A 26,449-nucleotide genomic window follows, 5' to 3' on the forward strand; every position below is an offset into this window, starting at 1 on the left:
TGCCAACGCACCTGGTTCACCGCACACTCTATATCCCTTACCGTAGCGCGCAAGGCTCAAGGTGCAACGCTGGAAAGTCTATCAGGCCCGAACGGGCTTCCCATTTATACCACTTTAGGCGACGGACATTTTCCAAATCGCGCCCTTGCTGCCTCTATGCGAAGGCGTGCTCCCCGCGCGGGTCGAAGAGGATACATATACGCACACGCCTGAATGCGTCGAACTGCGCGCCTGCTCCATCGGAGGAAGCCGTGGCCAAGAGGAGAGAGATTCACGGAGCTCTGCCGCGCGGAACCAACACCTCCACGACTAGAAAGCCTCTTCAACACTACGAGCACGACCGGCGATACGTTTACCCGTTCCGTTTGTCCACTGCTGGTAGACAAAGTCGCTGAAGCACCGTCGACGCTGTCAATCACCTGACGAGCATTTGAAAAGGTAGGGGGAACGAGCAAGCTCGTTCCCTCCTTACCTAGAAGGCGTTCGTGAGCCGCAGCCGTCCATTTGCTCCAATTCTCCCTCTACTTTTCGTTTTCAAGCTCGGTCGTTTGGTTCGCACGCGCGCGCGTGTTGTATCCACACAGACGCTGCTCTCTCGTCTCCATCCACCGCGCTGCCCCGACGAGATCTCCGGGTCGCAGTGTGTCTATACTAAACGCACACAAGACAGCGCCCGGCGAGACGAGATTTTCTCCCTCCGCGCGGTAAATAAAACGAGCGAATGGACAGAGTCAACAAACGAAAACGCGCAGCGGCCGTGTGTAGCAGCGGTGGTCGAAGGGGGGGAGGGGTGACTAGCCAGCCAGGAAGTCCGAAAAGCGGCGGCGGCGGCGGCGTCGTCTTGACAGTGCAAAAGGCAACGAAAGCCAGGCTAGGAGGGCACCGTGCCTCTGTTATTGATTTCGGATGCAGCCGTGGGCTCACTGGCGGTGTGGTCGTGGTGGCTGTGTGGCGGCGGTCGGAGGAGGTCCCTCTCTTTTATCCTCTTCTCTATCTTCCTCATCCTTTTTTTTTTTTCTCTTTCTTTCTTACGAGGGTGGAGAAAAGGACGATGTGGAGCAGTACTCGGCTTCTTGTGCTTCTTTTACGTCCTCCACCTCTTCGTTTTTCTTGTTTCTTCTGGTCTTCCTGATGCCCTTGCTCTTCTTATCCCCCATCTCCTGTTTCTGTGGGGCGGAGCGCATTTATCACGGCTCCGCCGAGAGGTGAGAGGTGGGGGGAGGTAGAAACAGGGAAGGACGGCGCGGGCTTAAAGAAACAACGCGTCGCTCGAGGATGAAGTAACTTCGCCCCGAAAGCCGAGAAGGGGCAAATAGAAACGAGAACAAGCCGCCAGGGGGAAGAGAGAAATGAACCTGCCTTTCGAACGTTCGCCTAATATTTATTCTTTTTTTTTTTTGAGGGGGGGGGGGGGGGGGTTCTCTCTGTCACTGTGGTCATGCGCTCTCGCCATCACTACAGGCGTTCTTTTTTTTTTTTTTTTTTGATGCCGCGTCTCCTCTCGCGCACGAACGTTGTTCTTTTTTTTTTTTTTTTTTTCTGTACCTCTCTCGATCGCTGCTGGCGATTTTCCAGAAGTCGTGCATCTCCAAGCGATGGCAGCGCCGCACGGCGGCGAGAAAGCGCTCGGTAACGGCGAGCATACATCCGGCAATGCGCCGATGCGTGGGCGCTGTCATTTTTCTTGTCTTCGTGACTCGAGATTGTGTTTGTATACGCCACCCCCCCCCTCTCTCTCCCGTCCCCCTCTTTTTTTTTACATTCATAATAATCTCTTTCCGCTCCCTCTAGCGTGAGTTACGTACGGGAAATTACGGAAGAAAAAAAGAAGCGATTTTGGAAAACGTACATCAAAACCCAGCTTGTTTAAAGCGCCCCGATCGCGTCGCCCTGAAGACACGTGTACTGGTTTTCTTGTTTCGTTTTATTCGCCCGTTCCTCCGTTTATCGCTGGCGGTTTCGTTAAGCGGTCGCGTTCGATATCGGGCGACGTACGCGATGTCTTTCTCTTTTCCTTGGGTGTGACGCGAGAAACAAACATACAAGCGAAAAAACGCTTAAGTATGCTGCTCAAGCTGCACGCAGTTTAGCTTCCTTGTTTGCTTCTGCCGCGAAACGGCGAAGGTGCGATACGCCGGCCTCCTTTCATAAGCGACGCCTCTAGCTCTTCGATGTCAGGCGAGTAACGTACAAAATACAGAGCCTGTCGGCGCTAATTTCTGACACGGCGTCGTTTTGCTTAGTTTGCACTGAACGCTTTTCCCTGAACGCCCAACGATTTCTTTCGGAACCAGGATTCTTTCTTTTTTTTTAAATTTTTCCCCTGCCTTAGTCGCAGGGCTTTGGCATCGCCTTTTCATTAATTAATTAATTAATTCATTCATTCATTCATTCATTCATTCATTCATTCATTCATTCATTCATTCATTTCGTGTATTCAGTACGTTAAAATAACATTTCTACAATAATCCATTATACGCCGGCAGGTAACGATGACTTTTGCGAAGCAACGCAACGTCAACAAACGTTTATGTATACACAGCAACGGTCTGATAGTTGCTTGCTACTTCTGCTTACTGCTGCCACTGGGCCTCTTTAGTCTCTCTCTCTCTCTCTCTCTCTCTCTCTCTCTCTCTCTCTCTCTCTCTCTCTCTCTCTCTCTCTCTCTCTCTCTATTATATATATATATATATATATATATATATATATATATATATATATATATATATATATATACTAATTTTAAACACCGAGGCGTGCTTCTGTGTTGAAATGCTCTCACGGAACATATCTTGGTTTACATTAAGCTTATTTGTTAATCCTCCCCCGCAGGCCATGTGCCGTCGGAGCGTTCTGTTCACTAACACCACCAAGTTTTTTTGCGTCGAAGTGACCTCACACATCTTTGTCTTGGTACGCATTCGTACCGTTTAGGTTTTCATTGCTTCATTCATTGATAATATCATCTCACTTGTATCGGGGTAATGACGCGTGTGGTCTCACCAAATAAGTCTGCCTAAATAAGTATGTCACCTTCTTTAAGTTCGCTTTTTCTCATCATGACTGCGCTTGCAGTGAAGCATCCTCTACAGGCCAGTATGTCCCCTTATAAGTAAATAAGTATGCCCTTTTTTTTAAGTTCGCTTTTCCTCATCATGACTACACGTGCAGTGAAGCACCCTCTACAGGCCACCGCATCGCTCGCGTGATGCCGCTACGTCACAGCTGTCGTTGTAAAGCTCATTCCGGTTTAGCGCAAAAACGCTAAGCTAAACAATATAGGTCCTGCACTGTTTTCGCCAAATTACAAAAAAAAAAAGAATATAACCCGCAGCTCCCGAACGTTTCGGCGCCTATTGGCGGTCAGAGTGCAATTGCGCACTGGGGTTCTCTGCCGCCTGTACGCAACTTCCGGACGTGTAACGCGTATTCGACGCGGAAACGCACTCCGCGCGCGGTCGATTCGCGGAACACCGGCAACCTGACGATGCGAAGTCTTGCGAGAGCAATATCGGCAGCCGGGCCCCGCGACGGACTCCTCGAGTGGTATCGCGGGAGCTGTATATGCCTCGCGCACGGTTGGTTAATGGAAAGCTCTGGGGCAACGAGCAATACATCGACGCACGCACAAACAACTCCGCCACCTTTTTTTCGCCGCGATTTCGCTGCGATTCCGGCTCGATCGCCCCGCGCCCGATGATTTCCTGTTCCCTTTGACTGGCGGGTTGGGTCGGTGAGCACGGCTCCGCTGAGGGGAAACTGATTTCGGGGCCAGCTGTTGCGAGCAACGATCCCACTGCGGGCATCGAGGCCAAGGGTCTTGTCTCTCCCCGTTTCTCTTTTTCTTTTGCTCTTCCTTTCCCGATGCGGAAATAAAACGATGCCGCGGAAGCCAGTTTCGGATAAGCACACAGGGTGCGTATGTGCCCTTTTGCCTTGACAAGGTCGCAGCAAAAGGAAAATTGGAGCAAGCCGGGAAACTCTAGACGCGGACGAGAAAGAATGAGCTTCACAGAAAGCAATGACCGTGCGTATAAACTGACGCCGCACGAGCAGCGGGCCCGATTTTCGCGTCATTTTTGAACGTTTGTTTTAGGCGGTGCGCAGTTTTTCTTGATCCGTGGCGTGTCATCGGTGACGCCGACGTCTAATGCTCGTTTTCTCCTTTTCTCTCCTTTTTTTTGCCGCTCGAAAAGGCATCGGTAAACACAGTTTAACGGAGCAGCTTGCCCGTTGAAAACAAGGCAAGCAAAGATACGAAACTGCGGCGAATTTCACCGCTCTGTCTCGCCATCGCCCGCACCAGCCCCTCTGTCCTTACCAGCCGGCATTTTCGCCGTCGCTGAACCGAATGCTCTCTAATACCTTGTTCGCTAGATCAATCAAGATGATTGGTTCGTTCCGGGTCGCCGTGCCGTATCCTTGATGACGTTGCGCTTTCGTCATGATGGCGGTGCGGTTCCCGAGCTAGGCCGCTCGATTTTTCCGACGGCGGCGGTAAACTGTCGGCCGTCGCAACACGGTGTTAAATAAAAACTCAAGGCGGGTTTTAACAGCATGCGGACGTTTTTTCAGCGCCGCCTCAAGTTTCGGCGCCCTTAATAGACATTTCCATTCTTCAAGGTTTAAAGGAGCCATGAAGACAAAATAGAAAACCTTTCAAAATGTTTAATTTGAAAGAACTAGGCTTCAGTAGATCTGCTCCATGCCCAGCCAAGAAAAACGTTTTGTAACCGAAAAAAACGCAATAAGTTAAAAAAAAAACATTCAAATTTCGCGCTACAGCGACGTGATATTGGCAGGAGTGACGTCTTATGGGCCAGAACTAAAACAATTTTCGGTGCACTTAGCATTCAAGTGATGCGATTAAACGGAACCGAAGCCACCACTACAATGTACCAGTCATGTGTCTCAGCAGTGGTTCTGTGACGTCATAGAAAGATTCTGTGACGTCATACAACAGATTTTGTGACGTCATACAACAAATTCTGTGACGTCATACAAAAGCCGGTAAGTGACTAGGGAGTCGCTACTGCTTCGCACGTTTTCGTTAATAGCTTCATTATTTGTTCGAAGTTCACGATAAAATTTGTATCATCGCTATCGGGACAAAGCAGTCTTTCTAATGAACCAAACTTGTATTTTGTCGCCGAGCCCCCTTAACAACTTGGCATGTTCTGAACTGCGCATGCGCAGAAAGCTCGTGCGTCGCACAGCCCGGTGATACAATGAGTGTTTAATCTTTGAAGACATCTTGACATGTTCTGGACTGCGGCGCGCATGCGCAGTAATATCAACCTGTCGACTGCGCCAACTAAATCGGCGCTAGCACTGTCCAATTTTAAAATGGCTGCTCCCAAGACAAAGAAGCTGGCAAGGTCTATAGCCGCCGAAACAGCGTACTTGGCGTGGAAGGCGTTAGCGAGGAGAAATAACGGTATTTATGTTTTCCTTTGACTCTCCAGTGTGCGTACAGAGGAGGTTAGACTTCGCGCAGTTCGTGCGATCCTGTAATAACGTTAATAAGTGCGCTCGCCACGTTAATAAGTGCGCCCTTTACATGCGATCTGCACGTTCAAATTTTGTGTTTTACCCGCCGAGGGTTATAACTTATACACCTAGGCTATGAAGGACGCCTGCATAATATTGTTACGTGGTGGCAGGACAAAGGACGTGAACCATGAGATGGGCGAACGATGTATTTTCAGTATTTACAAGATGTTGGCCATGGCCATGATGTCCCATGAGGGAGTGGCTGCAGCGCACATGGTGCGAGCTCGGCGACAGCCACCATGTAAATAGTGTAAAATACATCGTCCGCATCTCACTTTTTCATGTCCTGCGCCACGTAACAATATTTCGGACCACCTTGGGAGCGCAGGCTTACTGCCAGGGTATATAAACTTCAGCGCAAAAAAAAAAAAAAAAAAAAAAACCTGCTCCATACTGAAGGCGACAATTTTCAAATGGCTTTTTTTTTTCGCGCAAACTATGTGACGTTGGGCACGAAACTGCGTCAAGTATACAGACAGAGAGGTTCATATGGTCGAGGCAGCGAAATGCGCATCCATCGAAAATGGCGTAATTAATTTAAGAACAGCGAAAGTCAATTTCTTAATGCATTAACACGGATGACTGTTAACTTGCACCACATACGTTCTCTAATTCACCTGTGGAGAAAACATAGTGCTCCTGCCTTGAAAAATAAGTAGACGTTTTGAGCAACGCAGCAGCTTCACTGTATATAACATCGGGCCTCGGAAGAGAAGGTATGGGTTCACGTCTAGATCAGCGCGGTATCACCAACGAACACGCAGAGTGCTACCATTAATACACTCCCGTCAAAACCATAGATGCTTGCGTGTAGGAACGTCAACCGCGAGACTGGAGATAGTGCCGGGCAATTGATTCGTCCGACTTCAGGCGCTGCGTGCGACAAACCCCCTCCAGCCGCTCTCCATCGACCGACCGGCCGCCGCCTATCCCGAGATCGCATGAGGCCCGTCGAGAAGGAGCCCATATATGCATAAATGCATGGCGTAACGTGTCAAGTCAGCCAACTGCGCGCAAATGAGTGCGCGCGAGCCCCAAGAGTGGACGTGGCCCTAATTATAGCCTCCAAGGCGCGGAAGAAGTCCCCTATCCCCTCCCCCTTTTCTTTCTCTCTCTCTCTCTCTCTCTCTCTCTCTCTCTCTCTCTCTCTCTCTCACACACAAAGCAGGGCATGGAAAGCTAGACTCACGGTCCCTCCAACCGTTGCATCAGGGGGCGTTGGCCGTATAGTCACTCTCACGAACGAGTGCGTTTAATTGCTCGTGAATAATTTACAGAACAAAAAAAATGTTAAAACAGAGGCATTTGATATGATGCCCAAGTAAAACGGGTCATTCGTGTTTTGAGAACAGCGAAAATTGTTCGATCCGTTTCTGAAGACAACCACGCACGTTGGCTTATACCGAGAAGGCGATGTAAGCCTACTCCGCCGACGCGCGATCATTTTATAGTCTGGAGCGAAAACACAGCGTCGAGCCGAATGCGGGAGCCGAAATCGTAACTCGCGTCCCATATCCAGGAAATTACCTTCAATTCTTATCAGAAGACAATAAATGACAAGAAAACATGATAGGCAGATAGAAAGAAGCCGATTCAGTTATCGGTACGAGGCTACGAGGTGCAGTTATCGGTACGCCCGCGCAGGCGGCCCGAGAGCAGTTAGTTGTGCGCACGTGTTGTAGCGGCCTTGTTATGGTGCCGGTGCGCGCACATTTGGTTGGCGAAACCATGCAAGAACATCCCCTTCAATTAGCGTGCGCTTAAATAATCGTCGTGTAAACATTTCGTGGTTTCCGCCCACCACCAAATGCTAAGCGTTGTACATTATAGAAGTATTCGGTTCGCGCGGAAAATAACGCGATATTCGTCGCTGGAAGCAATTCGCGAACGGCCACAGAAAAGTTCAGTGACAGTCAGATCGGTCTGTGCACATTGAAATTGCCCCTGGTGAACGGGCAGATTTCAACCAGAGTTGAACCAAACCGGCAAGGAGTTTCACAACTCTAACCTGAACCACAAAACTAACCGGTACCTTCCTAATCTAGCCGGCAATTTTCAATCTAACCGGTTTGTTTAATGCAGCCAGCTTAATTAAATGTAACCGTACTTTTTATATAACCATAACCGGTACTTCTTTTATGTAACCGGTACTTTTTTTAACGTAACCGGTACTTTTTTTAACGTAACCGGTACTTTTTTAATGTAACTCTACTAGCCGCCTTTTTTTTAACCTGGCTGGCACGTTTTTAATCTAACCGGCCGTTATTCGATCTAACCGATCTGACCGGCACTTTTTTCCACTAATCGCGGGCCCTTTTGTATATGACTGGGACTTTTTTATTATCCAACCGCTATTTTCATATCTGACCGGCCCATATCCATGCTTTAAACGGCAACCGAACCCCTTTTAATTGTTCTACTGGAGTGATGCCGCGCAACGCGCTAGGCTTCAGCAGCGATGCACGAAACTAGCGCGGCTGAGCGTCGCGGCTCCTACGCGGCCGCCGTTCGGCTCGTTTGTTTGCGGAGCCCGGGACGGCGCGTTTGCGGAGTTGTCATAAACAGCCCGCCCCCGCGCGTACCGGAAAAAGAAGGCGCCCTGATGAGGCTCATAAGTGTCCGCTTCCTCCCAAGTGCTTGCACGAGGCGCTGCCCGGCAGCCCGAGCGGTTAGCGTGCGTCGAAGTGTCTCGGGTTTCGCGCAAAAAATGCTGCTGATTAGATCAGCTCACGGCGGCCCGATAACGACAGGCGAGCGTTACACCCGGGAGGCCAGATAACAGCAGCACGCGTACGGAAAGGCGTACGGACGGGAAACCGTGGGCTAACGAGAACGGGAGATGAGTACGAGGAGGTACAAAACGGCAATTAATGACATGTTTATGAAAACATATGAAAACATCCGCGGCCAGAAGTTTACAACAGCGCCCATGCGAACGGCTCGACCGTCGCCCATGCGTGCATTTGGTGACCCCAGCGGCGTACGTAAACGCCGCGCAGGTATTTCGCGTTAATTTCTCAGAAAGCGTGACTTGCTTGTACCTTGCTTGTTGCACAGGATCTTGTTTGTGTGGAAGCTGGTGCGCAAGCCGATAATGTGGTATTTACACTTACAAATGTATCCTAAACAGCCATGTCTTTGGCGCTCTTTGCCCTAACTGGCCTTGCTCCAGTAAACACAAATCATCATCATCAAGCCGATACTGGCTACTGTAATTCTGCAGCTCTCCCTCCTTTCCCTTCTCAAAAGGGAGGAAGAATTGCAGAATTGCGATATATATAATATAACGCAAAAATGGTATGCCCACCGCATCAGTATACAATCATTATAACAAAATCAGTTTACATTAATTCTTGCACGGCCCTGACACCAGCGCAGGTCCCCGCTTTTAATCGCATACCGACTGCCCAGCCAACCACGTCTGTTAACGGTACAGTTGGCTTCGTTATAACGAGGGCTTACGTATGGCCGGTATTCAATGGCGCAGAATGCATGCAGGCAACCAAATGTTCGCCGCCAAATCTGTGGCCAAGCGTCTGTTGCTAGGGGACATAGAGTTTCTCACTAACTATTGAGAAACTCTATGCTAGGCGATGTTGTGCGCACGGCCCGCAGATCAGGCACCCCTCTTCTCCTCCATGCAACCGTGTGAGTGCGCCCACGGCCGGGCTAGAGCAGCGGCGTGCGTGCGTTGGTGGCAGAACTTTACGTCGAGACGGGGCTGCATTGTTCTCGCCGCCGCCGCCGCCGCTGCGAAGGTCGTATCAACGCAGCGCGCGCCGCCGCTCTAGCCCGGCCGTGGTGCGTCACTCGTTACGTCAGGCTCCGCGGGATGGCGGTACTTGTCCATGCTAAGCACGACTGTGAAACACATGACTGTTTCACGTTACAAACTCTACCTTACCGAAGGCACAGTATTCCTTCGAGTTCAACGTGAGTGCGATTAATAACATCTCTGTTGACGCCACCGTTAGGATCGGATTGGAACTGGAACGGAGCAAATGACGCACGCCTGTTTTTTTTTTCTTCTTCGGCGTGCGGGTGCAGTGGCCCAAGTCGTGCCGTGTCCTTGGCGTATCGGCCATGTCTGGCTGTTTCCAGTGTTGCCAGGCGAAGAAATTGACCGCTAAACTATTCAACGAACAGCACCTATAGTAGACTGAACGCGTTCCCTTCCTTTTTGTGGTCTTCCATCGCGCAGGGTGGCGAAAAGGAGCTGAAGAAGATCCAGAAGCACGCAGTGCTGTCGGTGTCGCGGCACGAGGCCAGCCTGCAGGGTGACACCCTGGTCAACCATCGGGCGGCCCACAGCAAGCGCCAGCGGGACCCCCACAGCACCGACATCCACCTCCAGCACGTCGACCACCCCAACGGAGGGGGACACGCGCAGCCCCACCACGGTGACCAGACCACGCACTCTCATTAGTGTTTTAGCATAGTGGGTCGTAGCGGGGCACTAGTGGCAGCGGGTATTGGGACACGACTGCACATGTGCGCGTTTGTTCCGGGGACGGGCGGCCCTAGTGTCAATAGATACGATAACTTTATCTATTGACACTAGGCGGCACTGGTGACACTAGGCAGCACTGGTGACACTAGGCGCAGTCGGATCATAGTATATGCAGCCACCAGTGTAGCCACACACGACCCGCTACGCTACCTACCCCTTTCTGGAAGAAAGATGGTTGAAACGCGAAGTCTTCTCCGATACAATGCGAAGTCCACAATCCAATCAGCCAAGATCCAAATCTACAACAACACACTGCTAAGCGAATTTGATGTTTTTTTTACTTTGTGATTGCGTCATCCAAATGTGCTGATTTGGTTAGCTCAGTATTTTCATTCATTTGTACTTTGGCAGAATGAATCGTGGACTTTGCATTTGTATCAGAGAGAGCTTCACATTTCATTATCATCATCATGTGCTCTCCCATTGTGCAAAGTTAGCTTTCCTGCTTCACGTTTCATCACCATCATCATCCCTTTGTGTAAAGTTGAGTTTGCCGCAGTCCGTTTTGTCATAACATCTCCATCAGTGAGGCACGGAAAGGTTTGCTTTAAATGACTCTATTCTCGGGAAACCCCGCGCGTTCGTCCTCCCGAAGTCACAAGTCAACACCGTTTAACGTACCCCACTGACAGTAAATTTTTAGCACTTATTCCATACCATATGTAAGAACAGAGCCACCCTGAGGCAAACAAGGGTGGCTCTGAGTGTTTCCATTTTATGCACTAAGGACTTCACTGCTATCGCTAGAGCCAGGCGCACAGTAAGAGGCTTTTACGGCTTATCATCATCATTGTCACCTCTCAATGTACCATTTTCACGTTTTAGATTAGGGGCCCTTCTACACCCATATATACTCCATTCACAATCATGACATTATACCAACTCGCATAATCTTGGCGCTCTCTGGCCCTAAATGTCCTTGCACCAATAAAATGCACATAAATGAACTGAACTTTCCTCCCCAAGAAAACTAGGAAGATGCGGGGATTGCCGTTTTAGGACAGCCCAGGAGCCATGGTGCAATAGAGGTTTTGTCGTCACGAAGGCATCTGTGTTTATTCATAAGCGGGCACAAATCCGTTGGCCTTGCACACTCGGCTTTTGACTGCGATAAGCAGCTCGGCCATAGGAACATTACTCTACTCAGCTATTGTGCTCTAACCCAGTGGTTCTGAAGTATGGAGTACTTTGGACATCTTGCACACCAGCGATAATGGCAGGTGCAGTAGCAAAACAAGAGGTCGATGCCGGCCAGGTTGTTTCTGAGATGAACTGTTAATGCTGCGCTGGTTACGATCACCTTTTGTAGGCCATAGTTCACAGGTGTGGCCTGGTGCGTCGCACAGCATCCCGTAAGTGGTGGCAATTGAAGCAGGGAGCTTCATGCTTCAAAGTCAAGAGACTTTTACAGCAAAGCTGTATATACCCCCAACGGCAAAAATGTCAAGGCTTGAAGAACACTCTGATACATTGCATGCATTGCCCCTCCCCAGGTTTCACGTTCGTGGAGATGGCCGGGATTCTTTTTAATGTGCCATGGCCTCTTAGCGTCAAAGCAGTGTTCGATCTTCCCATCGCTTCTAGTCTCCCAATATCGTATAGCAGTATCCATCTCAGATCAGCCACGCGTAATTGATAACTTTTAGTCCATATTTCGCCGCACTACGCGCGCTTGATTTCTGAATTTGTAATGCTTTGTCTTATCTCCCACAACCCCTTTCACCCCCGGTGCAGAGAGGCTGACGCACGCGAACAACAAGCCGTCCAACAAGCACGCCGCCACCAAGCGGAGCCACGACCGGCCGCACGACCGCCACTACACGGTCTCCATGCCCGTGCGCTCGGGCCACCAGATCCACCGGCCCGTCTCGCACCTCGTCAAGGAGGCTGAGGAGTCCCCTCGCCCCTACCACCTCCACACCAACAGCCGCGCCCGGTCTGCGCTCCGCTACGCTAAGCAGAGCCGACGCGTCCACAAGGATGGCAAGGAGCGCAAGTTCAAAAAGGCCTTTGAGAAGAAGCATTCCAAGCCACACTATCTCTGGTAAAAGGGACGGAGAGCTGTTACGGGGGGGGGGGGCAATAGGGGAAAGGGGCACGCAGCGACGCTGAGCTAAGTCGGATAAAAGCGTTGTGTGATGGCAACGTTGACAGCGCGATACTGCAGACCTTTGCCAGACGTTTCTAAAATGGGTTGCCTGCGAGCTTTTCTAATCTAGATGACGCCACGAGCGTTGTCAATACCGCAGCACCTTGTGGTACTCCAACCCACCTAAAGCGTTGTGTTGCTGAGCCCAAGGATGCGGGTTCGATTCCAGCCGTGGTGGCTGCTTTCTGATAGAGGCAAAAAGTGACAATGCCCACCTGTCGAGATTTCGGCACACGTTAAAAGATCGCGAAAAGAAAAACACGGCCGTGTGTAAGAGATTTCGGCGCTTTTTTAAGGATTCCCAGGTGATCAAAATTGATCCGGAGCCCTCCATTACGGCGCGCCTCATCGCCTGCGTTGCGTTGGCGCGTTAAACCCTACAATCAACCAATTAACCAGAAGATTTAAAATGGTCAAAATTAATCCAGAGCCCTTCACTACGGCGCGGCTCATGGTCCAGGTGTAGCTGCAACGCACTAAACCCTACAATCATCATAGCAGTACTCTAATGCATTCACGGTACTTAAATCCAGGGACGGCACTCCGATTCGTAGTTATACTCCGTGTTGGTGGTACTCTAAAGTGTCTACGATACAACGATGATGACTATGGTCACAGTGCTATCAACACAGCTACGCAGGAGCGCTCGATTCAACTTTACAGCTGCAGAAGGAGACTTATACCACAGAAATGCTTTGTTTTTCGGTACCCCTGCATCAACTGTTTTCGTTATGCTTACAACTTACACTTTCGTAAGCACCAGCGGTGACGTCTGTCCAGTCAAAAAGTGATCATACGAACCCATACAAAACCAAGACTGGCAAAGGTCTGTAGTGTCTCCTGTACCGTTCCCCATTTTGTAAGCACGAGCTCTGAGGGGGTCAGTTATGGTTTCACAGATTACTAATGTATGCTAAGGCATAGTTAAGATGATTTGACACAAATTGGCAGCAAGCCCCTCAGAGTTCTTCTTGGCGTATATTTCGTTGGCCTCATGGGGCATTTCGTTTTTGTTTCCGTTTTGTGGGGTTTTATGCCAGGTCTGAGTTGCTGCTCCCTCCTCTACAAAGACATGGTGACTATTTCGATGTCTTCAAAGGTGAGAATTTTTCACAGGTGTGCAGGCATCAGAAAAGAACTGCATCTGCTAATGAGCGAATGGATGCAGTATAATAACACTGCGCTCAAATGTGAACCAGAATTCGAGCAAGTAGCTCTTCCTCCAAAATCTAGCATCGTTAGAATACAGAAAATCTGGCTGATGAGTCGATATTCAGGAAGAGTCTGCTCAAATGTAGCATTTGTAGTAGTGGTACAGTGTTAAGGGGTCCGCAGTGAGAAAATATTCCATCAAGTTCAAGAGTTGTGCGAAAAGGGTAACGAGCCTAAAAATGCCCAAAGAGCAGCTGAAGAACGAAGGCAATCCCCTCTTGGGATTCGATGGCGCACTGCCACAAACTCATGTGTCCAGTGTTAATAACTCCAGAACGAACAACGCTTCAGGATTTCTTTTGCTGTGTCGGCAATTTTGTTTTCAATCAAAGAGTAAGTGTATTGGGAACTGTTTCACATGTGGTCTAAAAACGCAGTACATAAGAGGCAGGTTATGCGTTCTAGACTCATTTATGTATGTTGCTTTACATCCTAAACACTGTGACTGTTGCTGTTTCCGTGCTCTCATTTTTGTTTAAATGTTGACTAACTAACACAAACTGGATTTATGTATTTCTGAGGCAAGCAGTGTAAGTCGAGCATGCCTGTTTCCGCTTGTTTTTGGTTACGTCTGCGACTCGAGAAGCAAGGCTACCACTGAAGCATGTCAGGCTTTTTGGCCTGTGGCCTTCAATGTCTCTCTTCTCCGACAATGTAATTTCCATGTTTTTACCGTGATGTTAAAACACAAGAAACCATCGAGCGCGCAGCTCTGTTAAAAGGAAAGCGTTACCTTTTAATAAAGGCAGCTTAGACTAGTTCGCAAACTCAATCGCCAGATAACAGCCGGCGTACGGCACCGTGCAAAGCGCTTGTTGTTGAAAACGTGGTGTTCACATCTAACGTAATAGTACGACGCCCGTTTTCCTCGTTCGTTCGGCCGACACCTAGCTACGAGCTACGGCAGGACTGGATAACTTCGCTTAATTTATCGGCGCAACTGCTACGTGCAGTTGTTCACTTCGAGTAAGTTTTAACGCGTGCTTTGGAAATGTTTTCTCCCCAAGAAGGAACGATATTGCGAAGTACTGCCTCATTTCTATCACCGCACTTGGTATAATACCAGGCTTTCCCCGTTTTATCCTGTTACCAGTAGCGTATACGATATACACGCAAATGTGTATCCATGTTGGTTGTTTTTGGTGGTGGTTTTGTTGGCGTCTTTCTCGCTCTCTTTTGGTTCTGTTGACGTCTTTCCCTCTATGAAAGAAAAAAAAAACCTTTGTGCTTTCTGCAACCCGTGCGACTGTTTTCTTCGCACGCGGCCATGTCCGTTGTCACACTCTTTACGAAAGAACAACAAAAAAATAACTCTGTACAACAATGCCAAATGTGTTTTGTAGCTTCTTCCTCTCAGTGTATGACCAATTCTTAATAAAATACTACGAAAACGAACTTACACTCAAATAACTGTTTGTTTAACTCTACAGCATGCCTCTGTGCTTGTTTATTTGTTTATTGCTGTTGTACCGCCTCTCGGCAGTCTCAAAAATCCGAGAACAAAGCTTTGTTGCATGCATCCGTTTTAGTTCTACTGCAAAGCTGTATTTGTCAACTGATACCTTAGTGTCGTTAGTTGAGGTTAAGGCCATGTTTCATCTCAACATAAGCAATGACTTTTTTTTGCTGAGCTTTATGTCATTCCTTTGACTACAATTGTTGACTGGTCAGAAGTGCCTGCAGACCTATTCAGCATGGTGGCATTTAGGTACTAGAAGCTTGTGCCGGTTAACTCTTACAAGCGGAATTTCTGCCCTACAGTGGCCGATTCTTTCGTTGCTTCCTCTGAGAATCTTTGAAGTTCGTAAACAGGCATTTGAAATGAAATGCCACATGAAAAGAACAGCACTATGTACACATCTCAGTACAGGTTGTCATTCAGAAATTCCTGTAGAGATCACGTAAACTGACACTGAAGGCAAATAGCAAGTTGGGCTCAGACGAAAGTTCAACTGCCTCGAAGTCCTGTCAGCCTTTATTCGGTGGCGAAAGATGCTTTGATTGCCGAGAAATTACCGACTGAAAAATGCATTTCATCCCTCGCACCATTTCATGACGTTTCGCGTGACGTCAACGATTGCCGGAAGCGAGTGAGACGGCAGTATGTCTCGCAGGAAAACTAAAACCTATCGAGGAAAGGATCGTGGCCGCAGGAGTTACTGATCGCGCACTCGGCGCATACGACAAAAAACGCCTGCCTACACTTCTGTTACCTGCGACTCTCTGTGCGTCAATCTTGGTGCTGCACGGAACGTGAGATGGTGGTTAAACAGTGTGAATGTGCCACGTGGCCTTTACTTTACTTACAAAACGTCTAGCGGACAGTGCAATTGCAGCACAAACGACGACAGGGGCGTTCTTTTGATTTGGATTCTCGTTATGGATAGTCTGGTTTTATTGCTTCGATGCACTCAGCATAACAGCGTGCCATCTGTTAGTTCAACTTGTAACAGCGTGCAACGCTTAATTTGTGCAGCCCACTACGTCGGCATCGCGACGTGTGGTTTAGTAGAACGTTTCGTCAGTTTTTGTCGCGATATAATAACGCTTATTGCGGCATCTGTTGAATTTATTGCAAAGTGAGTTGCCTATTAGCCCATCTGCCAGGAGTGTGCCTAGTGCTGCTTTTACGAGCGCCCAAACCATTACTAAAAAACACCTTGGCACTAGCATGGAATGAAAAACATGCATAACATGATACAAATACAGTAGAATCTCGATGATACGATTCTGGGTGATACGAATTTCGGGATGATACGAATTTCTGAAAAGTCCCGGCAAAATTGCATTGTTTGCAATGGGAAAAATTTCGGCTGTTACGAACGGACCTGGGCGGCCCGGCGGATGATACGAACGAGCCGGCGAGGCGCCCGACTGCCGAACAAGCAAGTGACGGCTCTCTCTCCCCATTTGTCACTCTTCTTTCTCCAGAAACGGCCGGGCTGTTGTTTTCTGCTCGCGAAAACGCGCCCCGCATGTCCCATGCGCGCCGCGAAACCTCTCGCAAGCTGCGCGCACCGCGGCCGGCGGCGGCAACATGGCGGCAGCTTCGGCCGCGAAGTGGCACGGCCGCTCGAGCGACCGCTTCTAGCCGCTCTTTAAAATGCCGCTCAAGGCAGACACGAAGTTGCTTGTGCAGTAAAGGAGCTGATAACGTTGGCGAAAACGGTACTATAAAACATCATCCGCGCCGCTAGTGAAAGCGCCCATAAAATATCTGCCGGAGTGCTAAGCCTAAACATCTCGGGCGGAGCCAGCCGGCTGTCTCTAGCGTTTCGCAAGTCGTCAGCGTCATTTTCTGACCGAGGTAGGAGATACCGCGGGCGCGAAATCGTCAATGCGGCTGTGAAAATACAGCGCGCGCAAAGCTGAGGCGTGCGAATCGCGTGCAAAAACGCACCATGCTGTTCACGCTTGACTGTTGCGGCGTGTAGCGAGCTTGGACACCGTGAGTAAGGAGACAAGCGCGAAGCTAGGCGAAGTGTTACGCGCTCCAGAAAGGACTGCTTTGTGACATGGGGGTTTAAAAGAAACAGAAAAAATCACGGATTTCTTCACGCGAAAGTAAGAAAAGAAATAAACGAAAACTTTTTTCAGCGCTCAATTTTTTGGTCTGTGTTGGTTCATACGAATTTCGGATGATACGAATATTTTTCGCGGTCCCGCGAGATTCGTATCATCGAGATTCTACTGTATACGCATCTTAGTGAAAGCATAGCAGCACACAACGCCCTGACCCGGTTTGACGCACACATTTTATTCAACTTCGAGACAATCAAGAAATGGTTTCAAACAAGCACATCATCACGGCATGCGCTTTGAGGCCGAAGCGCAAAATTAACGGGCGATCGATTGCCTCTTGTTCGTTGTGAGGGTAGCACGCGCGTTTATTGCGATTTACGGGGGGCGAACAAGTCACTTCACTCCGGCGCAAGCCGAGGAAGTTTTAAAAGAAATCTCACTGCACACTCCACATGCCCTTTGCAGGGTTGAATCATTGCTACAGATAATTCCAACATAGTAAGTACAGTCCAACCGCGGAAGCTCGCCATCGCATTTTATCGCGAAGCGAACACGACCACAACACACACTCAGCTTCGGCCGCCGGCCTGGATGCAAAACGTCGTTCGGACAGACAGTGCTACGTGAGGGAGGAAAACACTTGTTCTATGAGACACAAATTACTGTCCACAGAACAGGTGAAAAGTGGAAGGCCGAGGTGCTACTAGCTGCCATGATGTAAACAAGAAGATAACGGGCATGTGACTATGCCAAACCAGCAATAACCATTGCAACCGCCACTGGCGCTGCAGCTTGGCAGCTTGCGAATGTTGGCATGAGTTGAATTATACCTGCACATTTACAATTTTTTTATGACTTATGGAAGTTAACGTGCAAAGAAAGATTTTGTGTGTTTCTTTGAGAGCCTATGTGCGTGGTCCTCGTTCTGTTGTTTGTCACGCGAGTCTTGACATATCCGCTCAGTCACCATTTACGTCATCTCTGCTGGGCAACTGATATTTTCATTTTTTGATAACTCGCGTGATTATTTTCAAGGTACTGCCCCAGAGAGTGGTATTAACTTTCTGGGGACGCCAAATCTATCTCGGGTCGCCAATCCATTTAGACCAACCTCGGTTTTGACTTCAATGTCCCTTTAAAGTCTGAATGCTGGTTTGTCAACAAACATAAAGTCTGAACTTAAAGTAATACTATAGCTCTTTTGCCACCAGCGCACTCAGCCGAACTCTGTGTATCAGAGTACAGTGGAACCTCTTTAAATCGTACCTGCAAAAGCCAAAGTTTCTTTTTCTACGTAGCTAAGTCAAATCCCCGACTTGGTTACGTCTAACCTAATGCATTCGGGGAAACCGTAATGCCGGTTAGTATGTACTTTCTTTCCCTGTCAGGTACGGTTTAATGAGGTTTCACTCTTCCATTGCACCCTGGGATTGACAATTACCCCTGTCGGAGATAAAGCACGTCCTGAGCTGAAAAAAAAAAAAAATCTCGGACTCCAAACTTGGTTGCCTCCCACGAACTTAAGTTTGTAACGATTAAGTCGGGAAGTTCGCACACTACCTGAGCCAGCTGCCTGATGTCTGTGATCTTTTCCGACATGGTCCGTAAGTAGCGGTTGATCGCCATGTAGTCCTCCTGGGCCAGGATTTCGCTCTCGCAGATTTTGAAGATGGCAAGGGCAAAGCGAAACAGAACCTGCGAGAAAAAGAGCAGATGAGAAAGTTTTGCGCAGTAAAGCTACAAACAAACATCGAACAACACACCCTTCATTTGAGCTAACACATTCTCGACTGCCAAGGATGACCACAGTGCTTGCGACAGACAGATCTCTCTGTCAACGTGCTGGCACTGGGCTGAGGCACTCGAAGCTCACTTATGCAGCCAACACGACGCAACATGACTGGCTAAGCAAGAGCTGGGGTTCTTTTACAGAGGAGCTGTATTAGGCTCCGTTCCCATACAATTTAGGGGCGAAGCCCCTTTAGGGGCTCGGGCTGTAGGCGTCTAATGTCGTCGTCGTAACCGTCGTCTCATGTAATCACGGTACTAAAGCACCGGGACACTCGTTTACGCCTCGCGCTAGAACGTAATGCGTACTAAAAACAACACCGGGACGCTCCTTTACACCTTGCACTCGAATGCTTCATGCTTCAAAGACGCGAGAGTTTTACAGCAAAGCTGTATACCTCTACCCCCCAACGGCTACATCTCTGTTAGCGAAAACACCAAGGCGCCAAGAATACACTTATACGCGGCATGCTTACCCCTCCCTAGGTTTCACGTTAGTGGAGATGGCTCAAGATTTTTTTTCACGCGCTAAAGTAAGAACTCCCCAGGCTTCATATTGTCACGTAGCCAAAGACGACGCAGCTGTCTTGAAGAAAAAAACATTTATCGGGGCGAACTTGTGCTCCCCTAACAACTCAAAGAATACACAGGCGGCAAAACAGCAGTCAACAAAGTGACGTGCACAGGCGAGCGTCAGCGATTAGAATGCCGCAGCATCTGCTCAGCGGGAATTCATCACTCGGCGCGAGGGTTTCTGGAATAGTCTAATTGTATCCAGAACACTGTAGATCAACGAAGAATATTCTAGGCTGTTCACATTCATTCGGAACACTCTCCCTATCAGAAGAGATAACACATGCGGCACAGAAAGAAAGAACAAAACACGTGCCTCTCTTGGCACAGAGACAACAGCGATAACACAGGCCAGCGCAGCCAGGCGGCAAAAGCAAAACACAAATAAACAAACCCAATGCATGGTTTGCGGCAATATGCCTTTGAAGTGCAAGACATTCCATAGCGCACACTTTAACTGGGCTAGTAGCAAAAGAGAACAAGCAGCGGCATACGAAAGTGCAAGGCTAAAGCAGATTGTGAAGCAAATCAAGTCAAGCGGCCCTTCGAGGACGCAGGACAGAATCAAAGCGTCTCAAGTGTTCAACTAGACATGAGTGCTTTTGCATTCAGAATACTTAGGAAGTGCTTAGGTGTCCTTGGACTGTCCTCGGAGAATGGGTTAGTTGCGATGACACTACCCCTGTGATTGTAGTCAGTGGTTTCAATGTGGATGTTTGCCTTTCAGAGCCATTGTGACCGTCGTCATTAAAGGGACAGACAACCGATCATTGTGGAGCATATATAGGCTTCTTCGTTTTGAGGTTTTATATACTTTTTTTAAATCAGGCGGTAAAAATCGGGTGCTATTTTTCAAACTGGTAATCTGAGAATCTGGGAAAAATCTGTTTTTTTTTAAAAAGCATTCCGAAATTCAGTTTTTTTTTGGTTAGCGATGCATCAGAAAACTGCTGCGATTATTGCATTCACCAGGGTTCATAGTATTGGAAAATATCAAGATTACACTTTTGCGACCAACACTGTTTTGTTTATTGTTTGACCAAAAATGGCTAATTATCTCTAATTATCGTGGGAACTAATTTACCAGCTGAAAAAATAATGGCGTATTTGAAATCAGCGGGAGGAAAACAGCAAGACTGACAAGTTTCGCAAAGCTCACTTGAAAATTAAAAGAAGTTGTTTTAAGAGCAGTGTCTCCACTTAAGTGGCAAAACATTACAGCTCCACTGGTCACACACGTTCGCGGGGCAGAATGGCTTTCTTGAATTTTTATCTTTCTTTCTTTGCTAAATTGTGGTTCAAGCTTGGCTCGCACCCACACTGCGTGCAACTAGCGCACCTTGTTTCCCTCGTAGAGGAACACGTCCCAGATGTAGAGGCAAGTCTCGGCCGGGATGGTGTCCACGAAAACGGTGAGAAACCAGTTGAAGGTGAACAGTGACAGGTCCACCTTGTTCGTTTCCAGGTGGCCACTCAGACGGGGAAGCTTCTCCGCCATCAGATCCTTCAGCACACGCTGCACAGAACAACAAACGAATGGGGGCTTACTTTCTGTGCAAACAAAGCGTGTTCCTCTGAACAGTTCCGCGCAACAGAGGCTAGCACACTGGTCTGACTTGACAACAGCGACACACTGTATTTTCGCGCGTATAACCCGCCCCTGCATATAATCCACACTCCCACTTTCAGCCCACCGGAAAAGAAAAAGAAAAAAATCCTTGCGTATTTCCCGCACATTTGATACAGGAAAGGCTGCACCAAAGCTACCGCACAAGCAACACATCAAATCCTATGTAGACAGAAAAAGCGCATATTTAGCAAGTAAGAATACACTGAATGCAAGGCGAAAGTCACAATTCACTCAGTGTCACTACTCTCGCTAGGGCTACGGAAGGCTTAGTCAGTGCTACTGCGTAGGAGCTTCACGGCACAACACGCATTGCCGTGAAGCTGCACTAAAGGAAGAACTTGCGTATTATCCGCACCCCTACCTTGCCACTGAAACTTTCGCATTTTTGGTGCGGGTTATACGCGCGAAAATACGGTAAATGTGCTAGTAAAATAGAAAAGAATGCAAGGTGAAACGACAGGGCCGCCATGCTTCGGGTGCAGTCCTGAGGTGCTCGGCTGCTATTGGCAAATGCACCATCAGATTCAAAGCTCTGAACACCAGCTGCAAACTTTAATAAAAGTTTTGGTGACGAAGGTTCTCTAGTCTAAGAGTGAACTTTCCGTGTTGTAAGGGCCCTTCTAAGTGTGGTTTTACTCCATGTATGAACTGTAACAGCAGAAGACCCGCCTTTCTGATTGACTTGGAAAGCACAGAAAATGCAAACGGTGCAAAGGCCTTATCTGTTTGCCACTTTGCAACCCCGGTCCATCTCACCTGGTCAACTTGTGAGGCCTCCAGTGTACGGCTGTAGTAGTCGCGGGGCATGATGTACTCCACGACAGCCACAAGGCACCAAAAGGCGTCCTCTTCGGACATGAAGAGAAGGGCAATGGCGGCCAGTCTGTTCAGACCCTGGAGCCAAACAAATGCGGTCCTCGTTCGTTCGGTCATTCACTTTTGGTTTGATTCGTCTATTCAATCCCTTCAGACCCTGGAGTCAAATGAATGTCGTACTTATTCAGTCGTTAGTACCTCATTCATTCAATCTCTTCAGACGACGGACTGAAAAGAATGCGGAACTCCTTCATTCATTCATATGCTCCTGTATTTGCAGATTCATGTATTCATAGATTCATTCATCTAATTATGAAGACTAGCTACATCACCTTAAAACATTGTGCAGGAAAACAAAGAACTAAGTTATCGGGTTACATGCGCCTGTTTCACACATGAAATACAACTGCAAAAACCTTCCGAAACGTAAGAACATGCAAAAGGAACTTAATTGCAGTAGGCACAACAGATTCTCGAGGTGACAGAGTATAATAGTGTGCATTACTGAAGATGGTGTTCTGGTACGATCTGCTGTTTCACCTACACGAATCAAAATCTTCCAAGCTGTGCTTCAGGTTTATATTTTCATGTTAGTGGTTAGTGTTCCATTGACCCACCAACTTTTCTCTCTCTCTCTCTCTCTCTCTCTCTCTCTCTCTCTCTCTCTCTCTCTCTCTCTCTCTCTCTCTCTCTCTCTCTCTCTCTCTCTCTCTCTCTCTCTCTCTCTCTCTCTCTCTCTCTCTCTCTCTCTCTCTCTCTCTCTCTCTCTCTCTCTCTCTCTCTCTCTCTCTCTCTCTCTCTCTCCCCTACCTCCCTCCCTCCCACGTTTAATGAAAAGTAAACAGTGCAAGCTATATAACTGCACCTCAAGCCAAGATATTATATGAGCACAAACACACACACTAACAGTGTGATATATACTAAGTATTTGCTACAAAGTTACATGCATGGCCTACATCAGTGCCCGAGTTTTCCACTTAAAAATTATCAGAGACGACCAGTGCCTAGTAAGAAACATATTAAAAGCCTGTTAAATTTTCTGACTAGTCTTCATACATTCTTTTTAATCGAAATGTTGGAGCATCGGCAAAGATTTAGTATTTGCACACCTGACAGTATCCAACGATGAGATTTTTTCGGCTGTACGCAAGCAGAACCCTCCTGAGGGGGTTGATTCCAGGGGCGTCAGGGGTTTCATAATGTCGGTTGTTCGGCAGGGTCCTCAGCAAGTCCAGTTCGATCTTGGAAGACGTGCGAAAAGAGGGCATCGGGTACATCGTTCAAAACTTGGAAAACCAAAAACCTGCGACGTGCTGTCGAAGATGGAAGTGGCGCCATTACCTGTTTTACGGCAGGGTCGTAGCTACTTGTAGCCGACGGAGACAATACAAGGTCTTCGTAATATCCAGGGCCTCTTTCGGCCCTTTCTTGGCCCACATGGAACTCTATACACCTGCATAATAAGAGCGGTGATTGAAAGCAGTGTAGTTACAAAATTTTCTGTGCTACACAAATTGTGTGGAAGCTAACTAAGACTGCAGCCAGAAAGAAAGAGGGAAATCTCCCAACATGCCAGCAGAGCATAAAATAAGCATCTTAATTCGATTTTACAGAATTACTGCTCGCTCTGCGGTAAGGCCGCTTTTGGTACCAAAACATCTATTTGTTCAAGCACCCAGTGGTTTCAAAGTCTACTAACAGGCCCTAAATATATATCGGACAGAAAGTCTTGTTTATGTTCAGCTTCAAACAAACAGTGCTGTAAACACCAGCAATGACAAAATGAGAGTGCAGGACAACACGCAAAAGCCCACATTTCATCTTCTTCTAAACATTAAAACATTTTGCGGCAGAGAATCTGAAATATGTCGTATCTATAGTTTTCATGGAGGCAGTTACTGCTTGCTCAAACCAAAATTGGTGACAGCATGCTACACGATACGCTAATGGACGCTGTAGTTGACCCAGCTGTTTTCTTTTATAACAGAAAGTGCATTATTGTGCCTTTTCAACGACTTCAGACGTTGCAAAACTTTGATGGGGATGAGCTTCAGAGCCCGCAAAAAGAAATTCAAGCTAAATGTAATAACTAGTATGGTGTCTATAACGACACAAGATTTCGGTAAGAAAAAAAATTTTAAAAAACCTCCTGGTGTGACAGCCAGTGGCACTTCATACTAATGTGACAAGAGCAATGAAGATAGTGATCCTGATATTGCTTTTCATTCGGCATGAAGTTGCACGTCAACATACTGGTACACGTTGACATAAAATTGTTACTAATATAAAGTTGCGCACTCCACATAAATATGCAGGACAGCTCTGGTAATGAAAATAATGACAGCTGTAGTAATGAAACCTTCCTACGAGCTCAACTGACACTGTATGTTGTACTTTTAGGATGATGAAGATGAATACTCTGTCGCAGGCTGTAAACACATTGAAAGCACAAAAACACGCACAAATACACTCCGCCACTATGAGGTGAAACTATCAAAAGATTACAATCAAAGATCCTCACAATCACGCAGCAAACTAGGATGCAGGTTCTGTTGAAATTGAAGCTGGCATGCTGAACGAATGTGCAGCCAGGACACAGTTCAGAACTTTAGTATACTCTATTCACACAAATGCAGAGTGAAAAGCTTCATTTGAATTGCTGAGCACAAAACAAACTTCAGGACTTCAAAATTAACAGTGCTGAGATTATGCAGCAATGGGCCTAACAGTGGATCTAGGCACTACACAATTTCAAACAATACCGCATGCTTTGATATTGGTAGTAAAAAAAAAATGCAGCCCAAACAGGCTTTTGCTTGGTACACCTTTCTGTGCGTTCTTGGTCCAGAATGGTAATAAAAGAAACGAAGCTGCCTAGATTGTGTTAATATGATAATATTGTAGGCAGCAATTGGCCTCCACAGCTGCAAACAGCATTTACAAAAATGTACGATGCGCCAACTCCATTGATGGTCCCCGCATTTAGCTGTTTGGTGTTGACGTGTGCTTTCTAAAAGAACCCCTGCGTAAAAAATTTGCACAACGGCAAAGAACCGGTAACTTGAAATTTGCTATTTTGTAGACAAATTCTGCCACACCCTGCATTCAGGAACCAAGTTCTTTTTTTTTTTTAGGATGATAGTCTTTCCTGGGCTACGTGAAAATTTTGTTCTGTCTGTAACTCGATTCAGCCACCCAGCAAAAGTGAAACAGAAGTTGCACGATTGGTTTATATACCCACAGCCAAATCTGAACGCCCGAGTCCAGTGCCAATGTTCATTTTTGTCAACATGGTTGAACAAGAACGAAACATTACACAAATGTGAGGCAGAAAATCAATACATAAGTGATATTTTCAGTGTTCCTTTACAAAAAATTCATGGATGCTTGATTTTTGCAATAGCAAATGAAATATATATTACATCAAGTGCAGAAAAAAAAATTCACTCTATCGCCTGCTATTGCTCGTGCTACTACAGCTCCTGGCAGCATTTCAAGAAATCAAACAACAACAGTTACGAAAGGTTCCACTAGATAAGTTCCACGTTCCGCTTGGACACGTGGAGTAGGGCAACGTGGTTTTATAAATGTGGGAGTAGGGTGCCTCGATTCACACGCGTCTCCGCTGTACAGTAGCGCTGGCATCGAGGCACCCAGCCTGGAGCAGTAGAACGTGGTAAATTTAAATTGACTTGAGCCAACCTCTAGTGTGTTATCTTGGGAGGAACGAGACGGGAGAGGAACAGCATGAGAGGTGAGTGGGAAAGAGAAGGGAGGCATTTACTTGGTAGGGGTGCCAATCGACTATCGTCGTTCGTCGACATTTGCAACGTTTTTTTTTCGTCCACCCAATGTTGTAGACATCATCATTTATACAGCATGTCAAGCACTCTAGCATAAAAACGAGTACTGCAGATCTGCCTACCCTTTCCAAATCTGGCTCCTGAATTCCTGGGGAATGCTTGAACGTACGAGAGCCTTCAGCTCCGGAGTCTTTTGAAGAGGCCTTCCGGGAGCGAGGTTTGATCTGTAGTTCTCCCATTTGACTCGCCACGAGATTTGAAGTGGATCCTTCCGGCCGCAGCAAGGAAAAAAGGCGGGAAATTTAAACGGGATTTTATTGAAAACAGATGGCACCTTTTCGTATACACGCGCCCTTATTTCTCCAATGACCAAACGAAATGTACATCCTCAAAACTGCATGTTCACAAATGAAGGAGAGGTGCTCCTTGCAAACACTTTTTCTTTAAAACTATACCTATAGTTCTGATACCTAGGTCATAGGTTGAGTTTTCAATGCTGATTCAAATTACAGTGGAACCGCGTCAAACTGCACCCGCATAAGCAGGAACATGGCTCTTAAAACAGCCTCCTTTAATTTTTAAGTAAGCGCTGTGAAACTTGTCAGTCTCGCTGCTTTTTTTTTCACTGATTTCAAGTATGGCATTATTTTTTGAGTAAGTCAATAGTTATCAAGGTAATTAGAGATAATTAGCCATTTTTGGAGGAACAATAGACAAAACAATGTTAGACATTGGAAAACTATTCTTTATATTTTCCAATACTATGAACCCTGGTGAGTGCTATAAGAGAATTGGTTTTTTCAGGGTTCGTACAGAATATTTGACTGAAAATTCAAGGACTTTTCAAGGATTTCAAGGATGAAAATGGGCAAAATTCAAGGAGTGTTAGCAAA

The 26,449-nt window shown here is 47.3% G+C and overlaps 2 protein-coding genes across 3 annotated transcripts in view; one reads left to right on the top strand and one right to left on the bottom strand.

Moving 5' to 3' along the window:
• Nucleotides 1–14,819, top strand: part of LOC144163210 (uncharacterized) — a 102,504-nt gene extending 87,685 nt beyond the window's left edge. For both annotated transcript variants that reach the window (XM_077694068.1, XM_077694069.1), the window contains exons 3-4: nucleotides 9,755–9,953; nucleotides 11,798–14,819. In XM_077694068.1, the coding sequence (XP_077550194.1) occupies nucleotides 9,755–9,953; nucleotides 11,798–12,111 (513 nt within the window). In that variant the 3' untranslated portion in view covers nucleotides 12,112–14,819. The remainder of the gene's footprint in view (nucleotides 1–9,754; nucleotides 9,954–11,797) is intronic.
• Nucleotides 1–26,449, bottom strand: part of LOC144163209 (TBC1 domain family member 2B-like) — a 155,924-nt gene that overhangs the window by 94,692 nt on the left and 34,783 nt on the right. Inside the window, exons 12-17 of the mRNA XM_077694067.1 lie at nucleotides 25,679–25,824; nucleotides 23,095–23,206; nucleotides 22,863–22,994; nucleotides 21,694–21,831; nucleotides 20,647–20,823; nucleotides 18,507–18,641 (exon numbers count right to left, since the gene is read on the bottom strand). Coding sequence (XP_077550193.1) covers nucleotides 18,507–18,641; nucleotides 20,647–20,823; nucleotides 21,694–21,831; nucleotides 22,863–22,994; nucleotides 23,095–23,206; nucleotides 25,679–25,824 — 840 coding nt within the window. The remainder of the gene's footprint in view (nucleotides 1–18,506; nucleotides 18,642–20,646; nucleotides 20,824–21,693; nucleotides 21,832–22,862; nucleotides 22,995–23,094; nucleotides 23,207–25,678; nucleotides 25,825–26,449) is intronic.

The sequence above is a fragment of the Haemaphysalis longicornis genome, unplaced genomic scaffold (assembly GCF_048455015.1).
Source record: "Haemaphysalis longicornis isolate Haplotype H1 unplaced genomic scaffold, Haemaphysalis longicornis Haplotype H1 scaffold_12, whole genome shotgun sequence".
In the NCBI taxonomy this organism is placed as follows: domain Eukaryota; kingdom Metazoa; phylum Arthropoda; class Arachnida; order Ixodida; family Ixodidae; genus Haemaphysalis; species Haemaphysalis longicornis.